This window comes from Nesoenas mayeri, assembly GCF_963082525.1.
Source record: "Nesoenas mayeri genome assembly, chromosome: 1".
Lineage (NCBI taxonomy): Eukaryota > Metazoa > Chordata > Aves > Columbiformes > Columbidae > Nesoenas > Nesoenas mayeri.
Genome location: NC_137541.1, coordinates 80,532,073 through 80,558,564, shown reverse-complemented (window position 1 = coordinate 80,558,564; position 26,492 = coordinate 80,532,073). Strand labels below are relative to the sequence as shown.

The window sequence follows — 26,492 nt, the reverse complement described above, 5'->3', positions numbered from 1 at the left end:
AGAAGCGCAACGTGATTGGTGCTTTCATTCTTATCACGTATGTACGGAGTGTCTATCACAGTCACCGTGCTCTTATTAATTCCATAGGAAGCAAAGGATTGAGTCACGCAAGTTCTTATTTCTGCCCAAATCATGCAGGAAATGACATGACACTTCAGCTTGCAGCATGCCCGCTGGGTTCTGCTAAAGCAACACACCACCACAACCCTCTCTGTTGGGCTGTGACCACAAGATGTAATTATACAAGAGAGGTATATGAGTGCTATCTCAGTGATGGGTGCTGCAATTCACAACTCCGTTATGGAAGTCTTAGCTCCTGTAGAAACATACTGGCTGTCATTTATGCTCACAATCTTGCTAATCTAACCTACAATGGACTTGAAGGAGAAGGAGTTTAACTCCCAGTCATGTCGTTGATCTCCTGTTGTCTCACCAGTTCCTTTGCCTGTAAAAAGCTAATGGTCATAGTGCTCAGCATCTCCATCTGGCCTTTCGATGCTTCCCTTTGATCCATTCTGGTTCTGCAGTCCTTCATGGTAGTGACTCCACCAAAGTATCAGCAGGAGTCCATGTCTGGCAGACAGAGGAGTGTGCCTGCCCCACGGCACACGGCCCAGACACCAGCGCTGGACTGAGTCCTGATGGTTGCGTCATGGGGAAAGGGACCCCACAGGCACTACTGGTATCTATTTGCATGCAGAACAATGTATATGTGTATACATGAATAAATACACATATACATATACAGGTTATACATATTCATAATGGTCCCTACACCTTAAATAAGACCTTTCTTCCCTTTTTATTCTAGCTATTTCTTTCTGCCCATTTTAATTCATATAACTTCCAAATGTTTTCATGTTTTGGGCACAAGATTAGCCATTTCACCATTGAAAGGAAAAAAACATCAACTCACACTGCATGAAGTTTGAGTAGAAAATATTTTGGTCAATGAGAAATGTTTTCAATTAACCTTCATTTTTTTACAACTAACTGACATTTCCTTACTTCAAGGCACTTAAAAATTTAAGATGAAGAGTTGATCTGGGCATGGTGTCTTCCATACAAAAAAAAATATGAAATAGTGATGAAAACCCAAAATGTTAATTTAACTGATATAAAGTTAAATTGAAAATCTCCTAAATGTAATGTTAAACTTCATTGAAAGGTTATTTTTATGGTGAAAAATAAAATATTAGTTTGTGCAGGATCTTTGAATATAAATACATTAACATTTTATGTCTCTTAGAACAAGGTTGTATATAAACAAGTATAAAACACTGTGTAGGGGATGAGATGTTCCAGGGTAAGAATTTAGCTGCTTTTTTTTTTTTTAAGAACATTTTATTTGGAAATTAACATGTCATGGTTTGAAATGATATCAAACATCATGGCTGTAGCTAGTCTTTGACTTTACAGGTCTAGACAAGACTTAAGGTAAGACATGTTCTGTCTCACTTTTGCACCTACATTATTCCCATGTTTTAAAGTGGTGCATCCCAACTGTTTTGCAAAGCATCCCTCCTTTGGGCCTGGCTGTATGTGCCACGTCTCGAACATCCCCTTTCTCAACTGCTCACTGCCAGCAGCAGCACCGTCCCTTCATGGCAGGGGAGAGAAAGTAGCTGTAATTACTGGCTGCAGGTGTAAATGCTTGCTCCCTTGCCCTGAGGGAACTGAACCATAGCCATGATTAAAGGTAGTCAGCAATCCCTAATGACTACAAACATGTGGAGCTGATAATTACAACTACTTTTCATTCCACCACCCTCGAGGACTGACCTACTGCCAGCAATAAACTTTTTAAAGTTTTATCCTTTTCCGAATTCAGTTTTATAATATTTTTGTAAGATTTTCCTAATTCTTCTTGACCTTCTTTGTATTTGTGACTGATGGTGTGAGGAAGACTGCTGTAAAAGATCCAGTAGTAGCTGTAAAGAGAATACTGGGTAGAGAGGAAATCTGACCCAGCATGGTGACTTTCTATATTCCAATTTGTGCCAGTCATATCAATTTGTACATTACTTTGATGTTATATCAAACCTGTGAAACTCCAGCTAATGTTGCTTTTCACATATTAAAGTCAATTACTAGATTATATACCCTGCTGCTTGATGGCCTAAATGAACATGTTCGTGGTATCCACAATAAGAGTTGGTTATTTGATTATAAAGCAAATTAGGATGTTCCTATTGTTAGGCTCTAAGACTGCCTTCTCTGAAGAAGAAAGATGTGCAAGTTCCATAAAATGCTTATCTATTAATCAATTGCATTCACATACAATCCCCTTTGAAGATATGGGTAAAGGGCAGGGTAGCTGCAGCAGGAGGATTTTTTATTCTGCAATAGAAAGACACCCCTCCCCAAATCTGCAGGAAATGGTTTCTGGTACTATAACCATTATTTATTTTCCCAGAGGACACATCTGTTCAGAGAGTCTACTGTCACCTGTGTAATCCCTGTTTATGACTGTTGCCACAGAAATGGTGGTCTTTAAAGCTCATTGAAATCTTTCCTCTCTGCCTTCACAAAAAGTTAAAGGCTAATTAAGGAAATGCAAACAGGAGCTTCTTCTGAGCCTTCAGTAACAACATAACAGATTGTAACATGAGGAACTGAAGAAGTGAACATGTATTTAGTCCCTCTGGCAAAAGAAAAACAAACCAAAAACCATTATGATCTTTTTGGCATTTAAAAAATATCCTTTATTCTTTTCTATATTATAACATATAAACCCCAAAATCAATAATGCAGAACCACTGTTAAAAAAAAAAAAAAAAAAAAAAAACAAACCAAAACAACAACACCACAAAAAAACCCCTACAAGATGCTTCAGTCAAAATATCTCTTAACTGGCTCCAGAGGGGCAGAGTCATCCCTTCTCCTCTCCAGCTGGAGCAATTCTGACCAAGAGGTGAAGTTTCATATACAGTAGTGAAGCAAAGACAAAAAAAAAGGAGAGGAAAGGGGATTTCAAGGTTGAAACGTCTGTAGAGCAGACAAGGCAGGCATAAAGCAATCAGTCAGGAACTTTTGCATGACTCATATTTTCGACAGAGTAGGACTGATTGCAATAATGAACCAAAGATTTTATCTGCAAATAATTATTGTATCTGATCCCTCTGTTAGAGAATTTACTTATTTAACGATAGATTGTGGGCTAATACTATAGCTGAGTTGAGGACAATTAGTTGAGGACAATTCTGTACAATCTGACCCTGCGAGATTCAGGACCTTTACCACGGTCTGTGATAGTGGATTCCCATGAGTTAGGTTTTCATGGATATTGACTTAGGTGATTTTGGAGAAACCATTTCACCTCCTTGATGACAATCATTCCTCCCTCACCTTTCCTCCCTATTCTTTCTTCTGTTAACTACTTGTGCCTGGAGCTCTTTTACTGGTGACTGAGTAATGCAAATACCCAGTTTTGTGTGAGTCCTCTGCATAGGTAGGTGCTATTGCTACTAGTAAATAGTAGAAATATCAAATTCTGGAAAACAAAACCAACTAAAACCCAACAACCTCATACATTCGTTCAGCTAATCTAGCTGCTGTTTAGGTCATTTGGACAACATAATACTTTGTTTTTCTGTCTGGAAAATAATGCAGGACTGGAAAGAACAGTCTGAGTTTTTAAATGTGAAAATGATGACCATTAAATCTGTGATTTGAAAATGTGTCAGCAGAAAGCAGACAATGATATGGATACATTCTGAGGGTTACTGCCTTAGGGTCAATTGAAATAAGCAGATCCATGGGGCACAACAGTGGAAGGAGCAAGCAATTGCAGGTGCAAATACGCCTGGGGCTTGCCTAACTTACATTAAAGTAAAAAGTTTGATAGTGCTAATAATTTCTGTCCCTTTACATTTTAAACAGCCACTGGCATTGCTTAAGCATTTTAACTGTGTGCTAGCAGAATCGTGGGCTTGCTGGGAAGACACATCAGGAAGCATGATGAAGGGTAGAAGGAAGCAGAGGTACAGACCTGTATTTTCAGGAGAAAGGGTCCAAATGAGTACCCAGAGGTCAAAAATGGAACAACTACAAGTCTCTGAGTTTGCACCAGTATCAAATACTTGTCTCCCAGCATTTTCAATCCTTGTGAATGAAATTCTGAAGTGTACTTATGTTGGCATGCCTGCCTGGGCTGAAAGGGTCAAAACTCCATCTGAGAACCTGTGAGGCATAGAAATGGGTTCTGCCAGATGATCAAGGCTGGATGTAGTACTGCATTTTACCCTTCTCCCCAGCAGCCTGCCCCTCGTCTCTGCCTCATCACAGAATCACACAGAATCACAGAATGTTAGGGATTGGAAGGGATCTCGAAAAATCAGCTAGTCCAATCCCCCTGCCAGAGCAGGAACATCTAGATGAGGTTACACAGGAATGTGTCCAGGCGGGTTTTGAATGTCTCCAGAGAAGGAGACTCCACAAACTCCCCGGGCAGCCTGTTCCAGTGCTCTGTCACCCTCACTGAGAAGAAGTTTCTTCTCATATTTAAGTGGAACCTTCTGCATTCCAGTTTGTACCCATTGCCCCTTGTCCTATCATCGGTTGTCATGGAGAAAAGCCTGGCTCCATCTTCATGACACTCATCCTTTACATATTGATAAACATTCATGAAGTCACCACTCAGTCTCCTCCAAGCTAAAGAGACACAGCTCCTTCAACCTTTCCTTATAAGGGAGATGCTCCACTGCCTTAATCATCTTTGTAGCTCATGTTACTACAGAGGCCAAATATCACAGCAGTAAACAGGTATGTGTCTGTGCCTCAGTAACCCCATTCGTGCATTCAGTGCCTTCCTGTCAACCCACTTTCACTGATGGCCCAAATTAATGGACTGTCTGTGGCATCCTGGACTGCAGGATAAAGGCCAAGGAGATTGCTCGGGACACAAAAAATTTTGAACTGCTGCAGCAAACCCTTAACTGCTGTCAGGGTTTGGTTTTGAATGTCCTTTACTTTTACCAACTTGCTTAGTTAAAGGGTAAGATGCTCTAAGACTACAAAAAGTTAAATTTCCTATTTTTGTGTTAATCTGATTGAGCTCAAGTTTTGTATGTGAGTTCTTGCTGGCTTGCTTTTCTGCTTGTGGAAACAGATTATATTGCAGTTCACAGATGTTTGGATTAGTAATACCTAATGGAATTAAGTTTAATTGGGGAGAGATGTGCATACAGGAGAGAAGCCTCAAGGAAGACCATTTTTCTGTGTCTTTAAGAGAGATCAGAGACCATGATAACTTATCAGAGTAAGTTTTCAACTTTAAAAATCTACATTCAAACTTTGGCTATGGTGTAGAGTGAAAGTCATTTTGCCATGGCTTGAGCTGGCTCCAATTAAGTTATTCAGACATCTTCTGTAACACATTGTATTCTTTGACTAGATAAAAAGATCAGCCAGGTCTGTGGCAAGCAATTGATGCAGAATGGCAGAGGACTGCCTTCTGCTGTTATTCCTCCCAGAGGTAGCATCCTATCTCTGCTGCTGCGACCAGCAGCACTTCTTTTTATTTTACTGAGAATGAATCTGATTTATTGGGCCTTGTGTATGATCAGAGATGTGTCCAAATCAAGCCTTTCTAACAGATTTTTGGTCCATCTGAATTAGTTAACTGATTGTGAACAATAACAAAAGAAAGAGCAAATGTCAAAGTTCAGATTTTCCAGCTTGGGATTGGGGTGAGAATGAGGTCTGTATATGGTAGGAAAATTGAATTTAAACAAGCTTTAGTTTTTTCAGGGAGCTAACAGAAGAAGTTGCTTCTATGGGTGATGCTGCATAGTGAACAATACTGTTCTAACAGAACTAAATTGTCTCTTCGAGGGATGTAGTGCTGGGTGAGAGAGCAGGTGAAAGATTTGCTATACTGGCTACTTTTCCATACTCCAACCGAGTCAAAATGTATGTTCCCAGTTGTCTTTGCCCATAGTAGGCTGGACACAGAGGAATCACTGAGGATGTGGTATGGGCTCAATTTTGGTTTGGTTTATTTTTACTAGGGGCCATAAGGAAACACAGCTGTAGCAGGTCTGAAGGTACCATCTTTTTAAATGACAACTGCAACATTTTCTTCCTCTGTGAATTTAGCCTCGAGGATCATATTGACTCTCTTTCAGATCTTTGAGATCACATCTCATCCGCTTCTGCTTTGTGTAATCAACCAATTAATAATGGCTTGAAAACCAGGCAGGGATAATTGGCATACACTTTGTGGAAGAATAATCATGAATGTGAAAATAAATTAGATAGATTGTAATTGTTTTCCTTGCGTCTCATTCTTTTGCACCATATTAGTCCTTGCAGTACTTAATGGAAGAATATAAAATCAGATAGCTATTCTGGTTCAGACCAAAGTTTTCATGTAGCCAAGTGTCTGTCTTTGATATGGACTATTAAAAGGTGGTTTGGAACTATGATAAGAAAAAAGTAAAGATAGAACAATCCTTTTCCCAATACTTCTCTGGTATCCAGCAATTACTGGTTTTAGACAATTCCTAAGCTAGTATCTATACAGATTGCTGTTCTCCTGCTTAGGTATTTTATATGCGTAACTGGCACTGTTGCAACATCCCACAATTATTATCCTTACAGAAAAATGGTATATTATGTCCACATTATAGATTTTCAACTAAGGAGCAGAGAGACTTCAAATGCCACCATCTAAAAATAGATTAGAGCTGTTACAGTTCATTAGCACAATAAAAACTTTGGAACAAATTGATACCCAGTCTGTCCTTAAAAATCTAACCTCTCTATAAACTTCCTATTACAATAGTACATGATGAGACAAGGGTGAATGCAGTCCTGAAATTTTATGACAGTTCTGTGTTGCTTCACTTTCCCAGTAAATGCCAGCAACACAATCCTATATAGAATGACTTCAATTACACAGTGTTGCTTCCAGATGACTTTCAGACTCCAAGATCAGGTACCCCAATTAAAGGAGGAAAGGTGTATGGACATATGGGATGTTCATCAGAAATTTGCAGACTGTTTAAAAGGATTTTCAAGTTGTTGAAAATGTCAATAGCTCATCATTCTATGACATCATACTCCTAAAATAAGTACTTGTAGGTAAGAAGGACTTCGGATAGATGGGAGAATACATGCCAGGAGGCCTAAGCTGGTTTGGACTCCCTTGCCTTGGCACAGTCCTGCTACTCTGTCCATGGAAAGTTTTCAGTGCTGTGTCCTGCTTAGTTAACTTGGGGTTCTCTCTGTCACTATCTCAAAATCACTAATATGTTTAGCTTCCTGCCACTTCCAAGTCATAGCGAGGGCCTGAGCAGTACTTTCTAAATGGACAGAAAGATACAGAGAGTAACATCCACACTGGTGGATCCAGGCAGGCACTGCTGATGCCACAATGTCTAACCTTCAAGTGCTTGGCTCCAGGGTTAACATGTGCCTTAGTGAGTAGATGGTACTAATCTTGGCGTTGTGTCTCATAACCTGCTCATTTCACAAGCTTACATGCCCATCTCCCCTTGGGCTTCACAGCTTGGGAACCTTACCTCCAGGCAGATCTTCCAACTGGCTATACAAACACAGCAAAGGTGTGTGTGTGACTTTGAGGGGAAGAGAGTGAAAAGATTTATTACAATGGTTCCAAAATAAACTGGAATGAGACCCAAAGCAGAAATTTTCCTTGCTGCTAGAGTGTTAGGGTGATATTTTATCACTTACGTGATGATTGAGAGACTGTAGGAACAAATGTGTGGCTGTCATTTTAAATTAAAGACATTTGTTAGACATTTATCTTTTTTTATTTTTTTTTAATTTTTTTTATTAGTATGCACGCATTGTCACTAGGCTACTGTACTCCAGAAAGGCATTTTGTACAATGAGTACTGAAATGCTCTGCTTCAACTTCAATAAAAATTATCAAAATACTTTTATACCTATTGCAACATGATTATTGCTCACAGCTCATATGTTTGGTTAACTGTGTGGCATCTGGTCTGAATATCTGGGTATTATGCTGCAATCATGAATGGCTAATAAAGCTATATTAAGTACCTAAAAGTTCTTACTAATATAACTGCAAGAGTTAAAAGATCTACATTGTTTTTTCTTATTCTGTTCATCCAGAAAGCTGGTTACAATATTAGTAGTGTATTGGTTAGATACAACTGATAGGAGTTCTAATGACCTCAATATAAAGAAATGCTTAAACAATTGTTATATGTTTTGAATACGAGACAAAGATGCTTAGAAATACTTATGGCTAACATGGGATAAAACCTACCTTTCCTAAAAGCAGAAAAATGTTAAAAATATGGTCTTTCTTTCCAGGTCTGCGCATTCAGTTAGATGAATAAAATATGTATGCATTTTTTTTTTTTTTTTGGTGTAACAGTAAATTGATAGGGTTTTTCATACTCATTATTTCATCTATGTGTTTCCTCATAAAAACCACACTGTTGGGAAGAACATAAGGAAAAATAATCTCATTTATAGTGCTGCAGACTGTAGGCAGCAAGACTACTTTTCTGCATTGGAGTTTAGAGACACTTTTGTAAAAGGAACCACAGACTTCCATATGAGAAACAAGCACAACCTGAACCCCAGCTGGATATAAAGATAAATCCATAGATTGTACTAATGTTGATGCTTCTTGCTCTTTTCCCTGCCAACTAGTTTGCTTATGTATTTTATAAAAAAGGAAAGTCGAAGTTTGTGGCAAGATTTAAATCCTGCCTGACATCCTCATCTTGGCATCTATGGAGATACACCATCAGGACAGGGAGACCAGTTTGTTATCTCATTATCTTTCAATTTGAAATAAAAACACCGCTAAATAGTTGGCCTTCCAGTGTGGCTCTTTTTTGTTGTTTCTCAATAGCACAGCATATCACATTGCTGAACTTAAATTGCTCTTGGCTAGTTTTTCAAAGTAATTTGACAACATAGTTCGATTTTGCTCTAACATAATCTTGAAACCGTTTCCCAGTAGTGGGACAAAGGGAATGTGAAGAAACTATTACACAGAATTCCTTGCAATTTTCTCGTTTTTTTAAAATACCTAGGTTCAAACGCTCTATTTTGATGTATTCAGTGATTACATGAACTGTATGGATTTCATACATTAGATGAAACTTTGCTTAGAATACTAATGTTACATACTTTACCATAATGCAGTGAATCCCAGTTTAGTTTTGATTGCAGTAATCTGGAGTAAAATGTGCAAACCCTCGCTAATTTGATTCTACCTTTATCATTTTGCATATTACATGATCTAGAGCCACACAAACAAAACCTTGTTTGGACTTACCATGCTTTCCTTTTCAGAAAACAGAATTCTTTTTAATTAAAAACACTTAAAAAAAATCAGTATGTGTAATTGCTAACACCTGCTATGTGTTACTAACAGATGTTTCTTACTTACCTAAGGGAACTGTTATAATTACACTATAAGCTTATTGGAATGGCATTTAACCAAGATAGTTTAGGAACTTTAGGTGGTGACTTTGTGTTCTTTTATTCATCTTTCATCTAAAAAACTTTAAAAAAACCCAACCAAAACTAAACAAAAAAAACAAACAAACCAAAACACAAACAAAACCTAGCCCTCCTCACTCTCCTCTCCAGCTCTTATTCACCAAACACAGTTCACCACAATGAAGATTTGGACGTTCAACCTCTCCTCATTCCTTGGTCCATCCCTAAGCATCAAGCAGGTGTTTGCATATGTTGCTCCAAGCGCAGCACTGGAGCCTGTTTTGGCAAAGCCCAGGATGGGGTGGTTGTGTGAAGTCTCACAAGTCATGCTAATAGTGGGGTTTGAGGAATGCAGACTTGCTGCATGACCCTGCGAAGCCCACTTAATCTCTCTGCCTCTCTGTTCTTCCCCATGGAATACCAGAAACTTAGCCTATTGGTAGGCCTATGTCAGAGGCGCAGAGCTTTGAGATCTTCAGATTAAAGTAGAGGTCAGCACGGCTAGTTCTGAGTGTTGTCCTGTCACTAAGACCTCGCAGTCCGGAGGCAGGCTGGCCTCGTGGGCGTTTGCAGCAGTCTGCCAGCGTGGCAGGTTGCTGGAGGTGCAGCGGATTCCTGCATCTTCAGATTCAACTGCAGAGCAAGACACTCTGCGTTCTCCCTCTGCATTTTCATTTATGAAACTAATCACACAATTACCTGCAGGCATGTGTTAAATATGACACTGGTCTCAGAAAAATAATGGGCCAATTGCAAACAATGAATAAAGAGAGGCAGCTCCATTTATAACTGCTGTTTCAACAGAGCTGTGTTGTAATCAAAGTGATCTGAGGGTGACTCATTAATTAATTGATGTTCTTTTTTATTATGTGCTATTGAGTTAATGAGTAATTTGTGCTAGATAACTCTCTGAACACACTGATTACGTGAGATATTTTCTGGGGCTTTCATACCAATGACACGCTGAATAGGTGGAAGATGGTATTTGCTTATGTTATACTCATTATTAGCAGGTTCAGGATGAATATAAATCAGCAGAAGGGCATTTTAAAAGGTATTAGATACATGCAACCCTTACCTTAAGACTTTACACAGATACTCTTCAGCTTTTAATGCCTTAAATAGTATTAAAATCACCTCCTTTATAATACTTCTATCACCCACAATTGGCAGCTTCTAGAAAGGGTGCCTAGACAAAAGATTTTTACTGGGAGCAGGTTTGTGCTAATGGCCTATTACCTTGCACATATTGCATTTTGGTTTCCTTTTACAAGGTGCTGAAGTGAACAGTAAACAGGTTTGGTCTGCATCGTTGGACTTAAGTAGGAGAAATGTATTAAGTGAATATGTAACTGGCTTTTTTTTTTTTAAATCTAAAGTGGTATTTAAAGGAATAAAAACACTATTCTTATATACAGTACACACTTTGCTTTCTGTAGTTTGAGTTGTTAAAGCTTTTGCTTTATTGAAACCACAACATCTCCAATGCCATAGGAGTTTTTTATTCATTAAACAACAAATGGCTAAATTGATAATTTAGTCTGACAACAGCAGCACAGTGGAAGCTTTCAGAAGAATCAGCTAAATGTATAAAATTATACCCAGCAATCACTACAGACCTTCATTTTTGACAAGATTTGTTCTAGGTACAGATGACTGTAAACTACCTACTGCTGAGAAAATTATAAGAAGCTGCTGTATATTACGTTGAAAAAAGCCTTTGAAGTACTTTGTCTGTACAAGCAAAACCTTGCCACGGTCCCTGTTTGTTTCGTTTCCCCACAGTCTCTCTTCTCACTGACCACTTTTCACATCATTTTATATGCAGACAATTAGGAACATTTGAGGGGTTGCTGGATGATTTTTCTTTATTTGCATTACATGAGCATAAATTTGGGCATTTTGGGAGGGTAGGAAGAGGCAAGAAGGTGTGCTTAAAAAAAAACAACCCAGAGAATATTTCAAGTAAGACAAAAATACAATTATGAAGCAGATCAACATTTAGCCCTGGTCGTTGCTTCTCCAGAATCCAGGCAGTCTTGATTCATCACCAGTCGTGGCAGATAACAGAAACAGCAAGCTATGGTTGGCAGAGGAGCCTTCTACAGTTGAAAATCAAGGTTTAGTAATTTGTACTTTTCCATGTGGCTTAAAAAACAGTAATCCAATAATAATATATTTTAAAAAATTATTGTTGTTATTGTTTTTATCTGGTTAAACTTAGAAATTTGTACAGATTGAGATAAAATAAAAGACAGGAGATACAAGTGGAAGCATTCCTGCCTGGCAAATGAACATACACAGAGCAATGGAAAATTAAGCCTCTAAGGTAGCTAACTAAAAGCAAACCAAAGGAATGGTCTAGGCCTCTGTCAAAAAGATCAATAAAGTGGCCCAGCAGATAATCTCTCTTCCATCTTGTCTTATGATATTATACTCTACTGGAGTTGTAAATGTTTCCATTAAATATTTCAACTCCAAGTTACTATTTTAACGGCCAGACAAGATGGAAGTTCAAAATACAGGAAAATGTGTAATTGATCTTTGACCTACCTCAAATCTAAGTTTATACTGTATCTTCTACATACAAAATTTAGGTATGCATGTGAGCAAGATATATGAGCTTAAAGTGCTCAAAGTAATGCCATGCCCATTACAGCACTTCAAACAAGCATATAATTTCTCTATCCTTACATCAATTATGGTTGATAGAATGGTGAGACTATTTTTTTTCTCCATAGCAGGACCACCCTCCTCTTCCCCATTTTGAGCATATGTCACAAGACACACATATGCACACATGAGTAACACAGCATGTAACAATGAGCCACTCTTTTCCCATTCCACTCTACCCCATAAAGAGCTGAGCTCTTAGTGGTAATGAGTGCTTTAGCATTTACAGAACTACTAGTGTGTAGTTGCCTCTATCCTCAGCAAAGCCTTCCAGAAGCTTAGCTGGTTTTGGTGCTCTCCTACCTCAGATCTGTGGTTATCTGCTGTACATAATGAATGCTCTGCTTCTCCCAATATGTCCTAACGCTACTAGTATAATAACTTTTGCATGCACAGCTCTTGGTTTTCTTAAGAGCCAAAAATGCTTTACAAAAGCAGTGTATGCATTAGCCCCATTTGGCAGATGGGGCAACTGAGGCACAGAGAAGTTGAGTGACTTGCCCAAGCAAGTCAAAGACAGAAGCAAGGTCTCTACTTTCCCATTCCCCATCCCTATTTCAGAACCAAGGATTTCTATCCATTCTGTAGTTTGCTAGTGGAAAGCAGAAGAGAGATCTTTCTGGTTTCTAACTGAAAGACACACAGAAACTGGAGGAGAAAATTGAATTTGGATCAAAATAAGATTACATGATTCCTTTCTGGCCATCCTCACCTTCATGGAAAGGACAACTTGTTTATTGCACTTGAAGTAGATCTGGAAGAGCCTAATTGTACCTCTGACATCAACTGCTTCGTTATCCCGAAGACACTAAGGGACTGTGGAAGGGAGTGGAACTGAAACTTGTACTCCAGGTTAGGAAGATGTTCCACAAAACAGCGCTAAAGTTCATTTGGGAAAGTATGTGGAGCTATTTCTTTCAATTAACAAGAACAGCCTGAGGAGTCGTTGCATTTCTTACTGGTCCTGTAAGAGTCAAAGTCAAATTTTGTAAGCCATGCTTAGTTTTAAAAGGGCTCACAGCCAGAAACAAAACCACACTGTAACAATAGTTATTAGAACTAAATACCCATTTCTAAATCAAGCCACCGTGCAGTGTACTCCAAACCATACACTCGAGGAATTACCTCATGGCATTACAAAGTTTCTTTCCCCATCCCCAGGAAAAATATGTTGAAACTGTTGAACGGGACAGAAGAACAGGAAAGGACAGCACTCAACTTGAGTAGAGGTGGACATTCTTAACCTAAATAAAAACAAGAGCTCAGCTTCATAGCAACATAGGGTGTAGTGGTTTTCTCTTTTCTTTCTTTTTTCCCTTTTTTTTTTTTTTTTTTTTTTTTTTTTTTTTTTTTTTAAATGCAGGCTGCTTTCCCGGTGAGCTAGGTTAGGCAAAGAGAAAAGAATTAAATGTGCATCTAACAACTTGTTAAACATTCATCCTGTTTTCCTTTGCCAAACACCTGTAAGCTCTGTCAGGCATGAGCACTTAGGGACATCCTGCCGATGCAATAGCTTCATGGCTTTAAAAACAGAGGTCCACCTCTCCTAGAAAATGGACTGATTGCCAACAGTAGCTGGCAGCAGTGACTCCACCTCTGTCAAAAGGATTTTAATTGCCAATATTGATGGGACAATCTGTAGGATGTTGTCATGGACAGCAAAGTACCTTTGCAGTCGAGTGTTGTAGCTCTCACTTTCTGTATTGGTATTTCAAAATTTTATCCCATCTACATCAGCACTTAAATTACCTCACTGAGGTGGGTAATTAACAACCAGTCACTCTCTTGTTGTCAGCTCAGGGTCATTTCCTTAAAGTAAACAGACCCTTAGAGGGGGCTGTTTACAGTGCCTTCTAGTTTCACTTCTTTTCTGGGGTTTGTAGAGGACACAGCCCCAGAAAACTTTAGAGTTAAGCCCTGATTAAAAAAAAGAAAGAAAAAAAAGGAAGGAGAGAGAGAGATCCCTCAAATTTCAAGAAATGTTAAAAATGTATATAAACCGAAGTTCTCTCCCTTCTCCTCTCCCGCAAAATTAAATGGTTTCAGAAAAATAACATTTTTTTAAATATATATATATAAAATAAGATACCCAGAAGCATTGGTTTGAATTAGGGCTTAATTTCCAGCTCAATTAAAAATCAAATCCAGGCATTTTGAATGCCTGAGGGGCACAAAAGCAGCACCCAAAATCATTAACTTTTGCACCTTTTATAATATATCCCAAACTGGTCAGATTTTATTTTTTCCAAAATTTTGTAGTAAAATAAAAGTGCTCTTTGAGAAAAATCTATGCAATTAAACAGCAGATGCTTAACCCCTGAAAAATAGAGGCTTATAACAGAAGTGCTGATAGACCCTTTACCATAGCATCATTAGCAGCAGGTGCTGCTAGAGTTATTAGTTTTCTAAATAGTTTTAATGTAAACAGTATTCTTAAGCTCTAAGTGTAGCATAATGGTTGGGATTTGCTCTTTAATTATTTTTACTAGAAAGATACAGCTCATTTAAAATAGCTGGTAGATACAGAAAGCATAAATATACAGTAAGTTTAGACACTGATTGTACTAAATGCAACAATACAAAGAAGCAAACAGGAACACAAATGGTAACACAATAAAACTGTATTACATTTGTGCTTCAAATATTACAATACATTATATACAATAGTCCAAAGTAAACATCTCATGCCAAATGACACAAAAAGAGACAAAAAAAACAACCAAACAAAAAACCCCAAGAGCAAGCAAGAAGAATCCAGCTGTATGTACAGTACCTTTTTAATTAACATTCATCTCTGAACTGGAGCAATTTTCACTACATACAGGTGCAGTCCGCCTTTTATTTCACGCAACCATTCTGTCTCCCTATATCTATGCTATTCAGTAGGTTCCTGTGTCATTTCTTATATACATGTTGACGAAAAAAGATAAAAGAACATAGTGCTTTGTATTCTTAATGATGTGGCATCAGATCAGCGAACCTGGGGTGCGTAACCTTCTTTCATTAAACCCTCCTCATAGTCTGTCTGGCACAGAATCATGTTGTTCTTCAGGAAAAATTTGTCCCCAACGCAAAATCTGAAATTACAATAATAAGGGGAAAAAAACAAAACAAACAAACCACAGTTTCAGGATGAAAGATGTGATAGGCTCTTACACATAAGGATTGCACAACAAGTGTTCAGGGTATTGTTGTACCGACTGCACAGTTCGCACCTCTGCTGCCTGTCACAGTGCATGCTGATACGTGTGCACATATACGAAAGCTCAGCAGAGGAATTGCTCCGGTATCAGAATTAATCCTGTGCTTTCAAATAAACCTAGTGCATTCAAGTGCTTTTGCTCCCCCAGCCAAAGACTTCATTCAAAGCCCACCAAAGACTGTGGGAGTCTTGGATCAGGTCACTATCACACAGACAAAACAGAATAAATATCCCAGGCTACTGAGTTGAATGAAAAGTAAATGTCCTGCTTTTACACAAATCAGAAAGAAAACAAAGTGATTGCATGCAGTAGGAAGCTCATCTGATGTATGCTACATTTGTCTCATGCAGACATACCAGTAAGAATTTCTTGTTATATTCTCATTGGATATTTTACTAGAACTAATTTAAACCAGTGGTTCTGAAAATAATTTCTAATATACACATAACTTTGACTATATTGTGGTGCAAACCAGAGACAGACAGGTATGCAGAGAAACCTTTTTTCTTTTTCTACTGTAGGAGCTGACTATAAATTTAGTTACTCAGCTAACTACTTTCTCTTGTGGTATAACTATACCTACCTTGTTATACTATTATATGTATTGGAATGATGTGATTGCTATAAAATGCTACTGAGTTATTTCATCTGATTTTTTCTGGTTAGTAGGAAAATCACATAACGTTAACGCTCCTGGCTGGCTTCAAACTTCCAGTGATGTAGGATTTCCCAGTTAAAGCAGTTTGCTTGTATATAAAAAGGCTCTTCACTGACACCCTTTTCAACCATTCCCCCCACCAAAGCCAATCTTCTTGAAGATACTTAGGGAGCAAGTGAATGGGGCCGATGCATAGAAAAGGAGTTTCCCTAGTGACTGCCTTGGCAGGGTTACTTGCCTTTGTTTATAGTGAACTCTCCAGCTATAAAATATATTGGGAGGCACTGCTCACATTATTCCAATTAAAATGAAAGAAAGTAACCTAAATGAACCCCTTAACACTGATGTGAATAAATGAAACCAGTTTCTACCAGCTAATTATGGATCTCACTACATAAAGTATTGTTTAATATGTAATGGATTATAATGTCCTTTTTTGTATAATTTCCAAATGGTGACATCTTGGACACAATGAGGGTCAGATATAAATGCTTGTGCTGTTTACGGTAGATTTAACAACAGAGTAGTTATGGGAGTAGCTGTATATATATTAATTGTAACAATTTAACCTTCAAATAGCGATGCCTGCTGTAGTTGACCCAGTAAAACTACGTAAATGACACAGGTTGACCTGCCTGACCTCTGATAGTGGTCTATCTTTATCAGATAGTCAATTTCTAATGATGTTCAAGCAGAAATCTTGGTGAATTGTCACAGATTAAATTGTGTATTGAAAGCATTCCTTTAATGTTTTGTGAAGTTGGAGGTTTAAATGAGTAGCAGTTGGACTGATTTACATTTGTGAAGATTGGAATGCTAGACAAACAGTGAACACATTTATTTTCCAACTGGGTAGCTTTGGAAATTTATCCTTATGCTAGCTAAATAGATAGAGGGAAAATAGTGTAATAAAAAAGTGGATTGAAAAGAATTAGCTCTGCTCTTAAAGGAAAATTGGTTTGTTTATTTGTGGACTTTTTTTTTCTATAGGATTACTGCCTGCTGCTGATGATGATTGAAAATAGAGATTATGGAATGATCCCAAAATCTTTAAGTTGTTTATGGCCAAGACTCTTTTATAGAATTTACAGGTTCCTGCTCTGTTTCCCAACCCAATCCTGGTGTATTAGGCTACTAACAGAAAAGTATTTTTAGTCGGTATGTTGAAACGCAGAACACTGAAGCAAAGATGTTCTTTGTCAGTTTCTCTAGCTTACATCTTTTGTATTTTTGTCCAATGACAGCAATACTCACAAAAATTATTTTGTACATTTTACCAGATTAGGCAAAGGAGTCTTAAATAGTGCTAATATGGGAAAGTGTTTTTCCCAAAGAAGTCACATTGAAAAAAAAAAAAAGTCCTTATTAGTTTCTCTTAAATGAACATACGGATTAATATTAACTAAAGCAGGAGAAGCTAGGTACTGTGACAAGTCAGTCACTCCATTACAATTTGCCCAAGAATTACCGATGGGGTTTGAGCAGGAGATGTCTGTCCCACAGTGCCCACCACATCAGGGGGTTATTGCACAGCAGGGTGGCTCTGCTGGTGGGTCAGGCACCAGCAGGAGACACAACCACCTCTGCTCGCCCAGCAGAAAGCACCAACTCCGAACTGTGTTATTCAGCTATGTACTCCTTTGTGTTCCAACGTAATACGGAGTTTAGTGGACTGATTTGTTTAAAATATTTAGTAAATGAAAAATAGGCTCCTGAAGTGCAATTCACTTGTGCAGCAATACTTTCACATGTGAATTCTTCCAGCGTTGCTTGCATCAAAATGCAGGCTGAAGGATTTTGTTTCTCAGCCCTCAGAGAAGTGCCAAGGTTTGATTTAAACTACACCAGCTACATGAGGGAGTCAGGATGCCTTTCCCAATAAAATGTATCAATTCCTCTTGCTTTTGCTATGTTAATATGTTGAGCCAGAAATGCTCTACCTATGTCTACATGGCATTTGACAGTTTTATGCATGAGTGGCTTTAAACATACACAATTCCACAAATCATTTACCTTCCAAGTGTACAGCTGTCTTGCAGAGAGGCTGCCAGTGCCCTGTCTAGACACACTTGGCTCTGTGATAACCTGTGGGGTGAGGGTCTGTCTGCATGGTAAGACCCCCTCTGTGTTCATCTGGGGCTGCAATTGCACGCTGGGGGTCATCCTCTGTGCCCTGGCGGAAACCTGTTACTTGTGATACTTATGGTTCAAATTCAATTCTGCAACCATTTTCATGTTGTGCTAGTTCAGTGACTGAAACACATTGGCAAACATTGACAATGTGGCTTGCATGTGACTCTAGGCATTAAATGTGTGAATTATGCACACATTAGGTGACAAATAGGTAAGCACCAGGTGAAAAACATAAATATGGCATGCTAGCTCCCAAATACAATGAGACAAGGCAAGTAGAGGGATGAAGTACGACAAATTCAGTGGATCCACACTCTCAGACTTATTTGACTCTCAAATCAGATTTGGCCTCTTCTGAAGTAAAAGATCTAAATCATACAACTACTTCAGGTTGGTTTTGCACATTCCAGGATTTACACCTGGCTCAGCTTTAAAACAGAAATGGTAAATTCAAGCCTAGCCTTCCACCTCTGGTAAGTGTTTTTGGTTTTTTTGGTTGTTAGGTTTGTTTGGTTGTTTGGTTGGTTGTGTTTTGGTTTTTTTGGGTTTTTTTTTAATGGAAGTGGCACAATTTGGGTGTGCATATCAAATGGAGTCAAGGAGCATATTGAGATGCCACTGCGTTAGGAGTATATAATGAGGTAAGACTATTATTCTTCTAGCAGGCAGATGGTGTAGTCTTCTGCCTTCCTTAAAACCCTCACCCAATTTATTTAATAGGCATGCAAGATGAACAGGAAAAAACATACAATAGGCTGCATTAACATGCCAGATTGGAGGTACCACCATAAATTGACAATACTACTTTTAACACAACTGTGACATCATAGAATGACCATTATAATTAACCTATATCCTAGAACTCCTGTCATATTTTACAATAGCTAAAGTAAGGCCATTTATATTACAAAATTACCTCTGTTATCACCTTGTTTGGAAGGGGAAGGTGTGCCTAGACAAATCACAAGAAGTATAAAACTTCAGTTTTGAGAAACAGCTATTTCATTGTTCAGAACAGGTCTCACTGCTGTCTGTTACATTTTCTGATGTACAGAATGTGTGTCAAAGTACTGAAGACTTCTTACGAAAGTGAGAGAAATATTGCTGTGAACAAAGATCGCTGTGTGTGAAGTGCCTCCTTTGGTAATGTCAGATTTTTGTTGCAGAATGAAACAAAATCTGGAAGCATTTAATTGATTTCCTCTAGGATAAAGAAAGCTGACTTACCACACTCACATCCTTCCCCTCTGCTTTGTGCACCCATGGATGTAACTTGTCCTCTGCTTTTCCTCCTTTCCCATTTTTTAAACCTCCTCTGAGTTTCTAGTATAACTCAAATTAATGTTAATCTATATCCATCACTAAGAGAACAAAGCCACTCTTTTACACCACAGTTCATCAGTCCACACCTATGGTTTACTAATTCTAGGGCTCTGTCAAAATACCCATTTATTGTCAAAAACTGGAAAGTGGTAGCTGTGCCTGGGTTTGCATAATTTTACCAGAACAATGTAGTATATATGCACATAGAATCTCTTGTTCAACTTACAATGACAAACCTCAAGTTGGTGTGCTTTTCGTTTACTATTTTTAAGTAGGTATAGAAAATATATTAATTTTTATTCTAAATTTAGAAACACTCAATTGAAATAAACAGTATTCAGGTCTTCAGAATTTATAAAATGACCACTCATGCAAAAATCTAATGTTGGTGTTTGAAATAAGGATGACATTCCCTCCCCCCTTGCTTGACAGAGAACAAAGGCAGCATTGTGTGGGCATTTTACAGTTTATACTGGAGGTAAGTGTTTACAGCTACATCAGGACAGCAATTTGAATGAGTATGTAACCATTTCATTCCAGTTTCCATTAAAATAAAGGCTATTTTGGATAGAAGGATAGAACAGTGGATTTAAACACCCCTCAGTGATAGCAGATGGGGATTTTAAACCATACCCTGAGCTGACTTCAGACAGTGGAGAGAAAATATCACAGAAGTATAGAACAAGCTGCTAAAGCAGCCGACAGAGAGTGAAAGGAAAGACACGGAAACTCTGGAAAGTGGGAAAGCTGAAGGCAGACTGACATGATCACTGTAGTCAAAAGTGTCAAGCAAAGACACAGCTGAGCCCACTTGCAAGATTTTCCACTCCATTTTGCTAGTCACACACATGCAACCTGACAAAGTGTGAAAGGCAGTGTCTGTTTACAAGTTTATTTTTCCAGTGGTTACAATTTTTTTTCCTTTGAATTTTCTGCAGAAATTAACTATTTTGAGGCTACTGACAATGTGAGGTGAAGTGCTTCTGAGGAGAAGTTTAATGTGTTTACAGACTCACAACATTAAGATGACTTGTCACTAAGCTCTGTGGGTATTTAGTAGATGGAAAACTTCAAATTAGGAGTAAGCTGGACAGAGACATGAAAGATAAGGGGATGCTTAAAACCTTTAGGCTAGGAGCAGAGCTTAATATTCACAAAATCCCGACAGCTTTAAGCCTTGGTATCAAGAAAAAAATGGGGAAAATATGTCAAAGACAGGCTGGATGAAGCAATTAGATCCTAGAGTTGAATAGCTTTACGAAAGGGAAAATATAAGACAGTGCTTATTTGACACCAGGAGACCAGGCTTAGTGGCTCAGGAGATCTCTTCCAGTCCTGTCTGTAGCCCATCTTCCTAGAATACCATATGTGACAAAATGCTGTTTCCTTCTTACTCTGAAAATGTAGCCTTCAGGAGGCCACTAAAATGGGACAGGCATATTATGAGTCAGTTCAAAGATGGAGTTTATGGCCTGAATGAAAGTCCCCTGAAATCAAGGGGGTCCACACTGAGACTGGAACTGGATGCTGAGTTGTAGATACTAAAAAATAATAAAGCAATGAAGTTGTACATAAAAGCAGAAAAATCACCAAATCTTTCACAAAAATTACTAGGCAAAAACAGGGAGGCCTTTCTCTAACTGGGCCAGGATCAACTATTTTAAAGGGTAGGAAGCAAGCCCAAAGGCTGCCCCAAGGATTAGTGTGATATGAGTTAATATAATTATTAGGTAGCATGGAAGGAAGAAGGGACTGGAAGGAGCAACCAGGCACAGAACATCAGAAGAAATTCAGTGTTGGCAAAGACAAAGTAATGCGAGCTGAAGAAACAATTTAGTGTACTCATGAACATTGCATATATTCTGTTAGGAGAAAAAACGTAAATCGTAGATGATAGCTGAAAATCTGAAATATGGAACCAAGCAGAGAGCATTATATACTCCACGTATGTTGTGTTTTTATTGTTAAAAGAATGACCCAAAGGATTTAAAACTTATTGGAGGAAGATAATGTGAAAGTGGAGGCTGAGGTCAAACATAAAGGTCTTGCAAAAACTGTCGAGCCTTGCTACCTCTGTTAGTGATTTTTGGATATCAGTGATGTGTTTGTAAATAAAAATATTCTCTTCAATAAATAAGTTCCACATTAGGGATAGTGGCTGAAGTTAACGGAAAGAGCAAATCTAAACAACTCAGTAACATTATTTTGCATACAAACAGGCAGCATGGAATAGAGAGAAAAATAAACTGCTATCTTATAAACTTATCCTCACTCAGAATCTGCTGTTTGGTTTTGATTAGCTTAACTAGAGGAAGAAAAAAGAATCCTGAGAAGGGCAACAGAAATTATTAATGGCATGGTGACTGACAAGATCATTAAGTTTAAAAGAAAAGAGGTTTCACAGCAGATATAAAAAACCCTTCAAAACTGGGCATGGGTCAGGTGTCTAGCATTTCTGGGTTTTATTGTTATACAAGTAATGAAAAACAACAAAAAATTAAATATATTTATTAACCAGAGAATGTGGTCAGTGGATGCTTTGTCACAGAAACCACATAAGAGCTATGCTGGAGCACCCATGAAATAGGATTTATTATAAAAAAACCAAGAAAATTAAGTCTTCAGAGTGCCACTAGCCACAAATTGTGAGGAAGAAAAGTATCCTATAGACAGTCTGTTTTATTAGGCTCCATGAGAACTATTGCGATATAATCGGGATTAGGGCCACTTTAGAGAATTTCTGAAATTCTCTGAAACTTCTGGAACTGCTCCCTGTTTTGACTAGATGAACTAGATTGTATATCAGGTAAATCTGTTATTTTGTTCCCAGCCTAAGCCTTGTCTAAGACTATTTCAGCACCCCTTTGCACCAACTACATGCAAAGTAATAATCAAGTAAAGGTCTAGATTGAAGGCTCAGGAATGACAAGGCTAAGAATTATTAAATACCCCAGGAAAGCTCCAGTTCAGAAGTGCCTAACAGCACTTTTCCAGGGGCATCAGTGGCCCTAGGGCACAGTATGATGTATGTTAGCTGCAAAGTGAAATTGTACATTAGTTCACATTTGTAATGGTAAAAAAGGAATATTAAAAATAATCACAAGAGCTTCGCTTTTTGTGGTGGGAGAAAAAGAAAGTTTACTTCCGCATCTCCAAGAGTGCTGTGATGAAAATCTTTTGCACTCAGGGTAACAAACACCTGCTTTGCTTGACTGATGAAGATTAGCTGACTTCTTACATTAAAGAAGTTTGTCTTGTATGGGCTGAAGTGACAAGACAATAACTAAGTGCTAATTGTGCATAACCAACACTAAAGATATGCAGACCCATTATGGCATGTAATAAATGAAGCGAACAACAGAAATATATTAGGCGCTTTAATAATGATACTAGAACCGTGGTTTGAAAAAAACAGAGATGTGAAGGGTTTAAGAAAGGAAATCTGGGAATGTGTGTGTGTCTTACTTAAGTAAGTACTAAGGGAGGCTCTGCCTTACTCAGAATATAGTCTCTTAGTTCTGTGGCAAGACAAAATTGATATAGGACTTTAAATAGCATTAGAACCTATAATTACTTTGCATTATTATATAGTTTAAGCAGTGGTTATTACTTGCCTGGTATTTTAATTTCCCATGCAACATGATGAAAAAGGTCAATTTGGCTTTTTTTAAAGAGCGTAATTGTAGTGTGCTACACTTATTAGCAGCTGTACATTTTACGGTTCTTTAGGGATGTTTGATTTTTAAATGACTACAGTGTTACAAAATAACACACTGTAGGACAAGGTGAGTTAGCAAAGCTTATTTAGGGCTGTATCTAACTTTGTCATGTCAGACTATTATCTTCCTAATCTTTTGTTACTTCCCTAGGAATGTACATCTTGTGTTTCTTCCCACCTGAAAATGAAAAAAAATACGAATGCTATAAAACTCTAAATAGGATCATGTAACAACTGAAAAATAACTGAAAACAATAGGTATATTAAGGAGCAGACATAACTGGTTCTCTCATTTCCTAGACCTCACAGAAGTCACTGGCAAAGCTGCTACCAGCTGTTGTGGAGTCATAAGTGGATCTCTTGGAGAAATCTCTGACAGGATTTGGTCACCATTCTGAGCATAGCTGCTAGAAGTTTGGCTGTATTCACCTCTGAAAAATTCAGTTGTTACAATTTTACCATTTTTGACATTCGTCCTGCAACTGTACCATATGTATGACGCTTCAGAACAAAGTATCATGTTTGGATCCTTAGGATTTTTATAACCTACAGTTAGGATGTGAAAATAAAAATATGGCATAAGAAGTCCAGAGAAAATGGTGGGAATATCATCATTTAAATGTAAATGGTTACAGTTCTGGCAACAGGAAGAAACTACATGTACTTTAAAAGAAATATATGTGATAAAAATGAAGAATTCAAGTGAAATCAGTGTAATAATGACAAATGATAGTGCTATGCTCTTCTGCAGAAAGGAATCTCGAAGTCCTTTATAAATATTAATTAATGAAAGTTGACAGTCTTTTGAAGGAGAGGAAGTAACCTTATTCGTGTTTATTGATGGGGGATTTGAGGTACAAAAAGTTTTCTGGCCAAGGTCATGAAAGATGTTCTATATCAGTCCCAGGAAAAGTATCCAGATCTTACTCTCAGTCTTGGGTTTCCACTACTGGTAGATATTTCCTCTTAGCACTTAGCTTATGGAACATACCCAAGAAATTCTCTTACCTCTGATTACAAAGTTGACATGCAAAGCAGTCCAGGTGATAAACATTGTCCTTAGCTCTCATCACCATCTCAAAAGCAGGTATGAGCTTACTGCAGGCAGCACAGTTTCCTGTAACACCAAATAACCTGGAGATACAGAAAAAATATATTCCTGAGGATGCTTAACTGAAAATCACGCTTTCTTTTTTATCTGTTTTGTTTCTTTTTTTTAATTTTTTTTTTTTTTTTTTTCCCCCTCAGCAGTTTCCTGGCCTTTTCTTGACTTCCCAGCACACCTCCCTTTGGAAAGGCTGGTCTTCCGTGGCACAAGTCTGCACAATTTACAATACAAAGGCATAGTCCTTTTTGCCGGAGAGAGCTTTATGAAGCAGTGACAGACTAATATTGCACCTATTGTGAGGATTTTTTTTTTCTGCAGGTTATACTGACCTTTCTTCATAAAAGAAACACCTTGTTAACTAAACAAAGAAATAGTAAACACACCAGGGCTGTTACATAACTGCGCAGGCAGAGGTCAAGCTGTTTGCATACGTGGGAAGAGACTTCTGCTTGGATTGTGCGGTGCAGACGAGAGCCACATAACCTTGGCTTTTGGTGCTATTTATTATTAAAACACACTTTAGCTAGAAAAGAAATAACACTTGAAAAAGCCAATATTCTTCGCATTTTTGACATCTAGTGCTAAAAGCTTTACCACTATTATTAAAAGAACGTTTTATGAACAAGTCATTTAAATCGTCAGAAAGCATTAGCGGTTCATGCACCTTACAACCCTATACCATAGTTATTGCTATGATTATGTTATTCAGGTAGCGCATTAAAGTAAATGAGGCTATAAACTATATATAGTCACATCAGGAGCAGAAGTATAAAATACTGTAAGAACAATATGAAACGCTGTTTTTGCCAGACATGTATATATATTTTTAAAAAATTCTCTTTGTTAAAGATTTTTCAATACTTTTCAAGGGTGTGTATTATCCAAAAAAAACCCAAAAAACCAACCACCACACATATGCATCCTTTTGTAACATAGAAGGATTATAATGAACAAGAAAAAATATGTTAGCTCTACATGGCAGCAATCTTTGAAACTAAGTTTATTTAAACTACTTAATAGTTGTGATGGATTATTAAAAGTAATGCACTGCTTGTGCGTACCAGTTAATGCTGGTTTTAACTACGAAGCACACTAGATGAAAACACCACATCTGCCAGTTTTCTTTTTTTCCTCAACATCAGTCTGACAGCAGAAAAATATAATGGCTCTCAAGGGAAACACCAAATTAAAAGCAGTTCTAAACTAATGAATTCAAAGGTGCTCTGTAGAAAATTCAGTTTGGTAACATAAAATGAACACAGCTTTTTAATCACATCCCTCCATTTTACTTAATTTCATGGGTTACCAACAAGCCTACTTAATTCCAAATCCTTTTACCTTCTGCTTCTACCTGAGGTGTGCTGCTGACATAAAACATGCCCGTTTATTTTTAAAGTTGTGACCCTTTTTGTCCTGTCTGAGATGCTGGTCACCATGATCACTGGGAGAAGTGCTGGGACAAGGCCATCTTCATCTTGTTAGAATAACCCAAGCCAACTTCCAGTTCTATTAAGTCCGATTACTAAAATTATAGATTAATTAAACAAATCATAAATATTAAAACATTCTATTTCAGTTCCACCTCTCTCATGCAAGGGCTTTGCCAAGGTTATCTAAATCCCACTCAGACTTTCATTCCTTGTCTGTAAGGACACAAGACTTAGTTGCCTTCCAGAGTCATCTGGTGGCTTTGCATTAGAAAAGACTAAACCCACCGACCATAGGCCCAGCTCTGTCTTCCTCCACATCTATGTAGACGATGGTAGTTTATTTGCCCAAGGAAAGCAGATTAGGCTGCAAAAGGTACTGAGTAAGGACTGTAGGTACATAGTACTGTTACTCTGTATGGTTACAGTAAAAGGAAAGTCAGGCATTAAGGCTCTACAACAGCAGCATTTAAGCGCGAACATGAGAATGGCCCCACCACCTTTTTCAGGCTCTGCGTGGAATGATCAGGCGGCACCTCAATGCTGAGACAGTTTAGGTGCAACAACTAAGTATATGAGACACAGCTCAAGCCCCTTGCTGGAAAGGGTCCTCAGGGCAGGCTGTGTCACCCTCCTCAGACAGGGCCTCTGTGCAGCAGTTTGTCTGTGTGCGTGAAGAGTGGCAATCCATTAGGGCTGGAATTGTGGTTTGCCTGTTGCAGAGCAGTGAAACAATTTGGGATTGTCATACAGCACTGCAAAGCATGGAGATTTACTGCGTCAGAATCCACTATGT

General features: G+C 38.1%; 1 protein-coding gene across 1 annotated transcript in view; it reads right to left on the bottom strand.

Annotated features, from left to right (window-relative positions):
* Positions 1-15,097: 15,097 nt before the first annotated feature.
* The window catches only part of LMO3 (LIM domain only 3), a gene marked incomplete at both ends in the record, with an annotated part of 55,217 nt that continues 43,822 nt past the window's right edge, over positions 15,098-26,492 (bottom strand). The window contains 2 exons of the mRNA XM_080359674.1: positions 15,098-15,203; positions 24,170-24,295. Coding sequence (XP_080215800.1) covers positions 15,098-15,203; positions 24,170-24,295 — 232 coding nt within the window. The remainder of the gene's footprint in view (positions 15,204-24,169; positions 24,296-26,492) is intronic.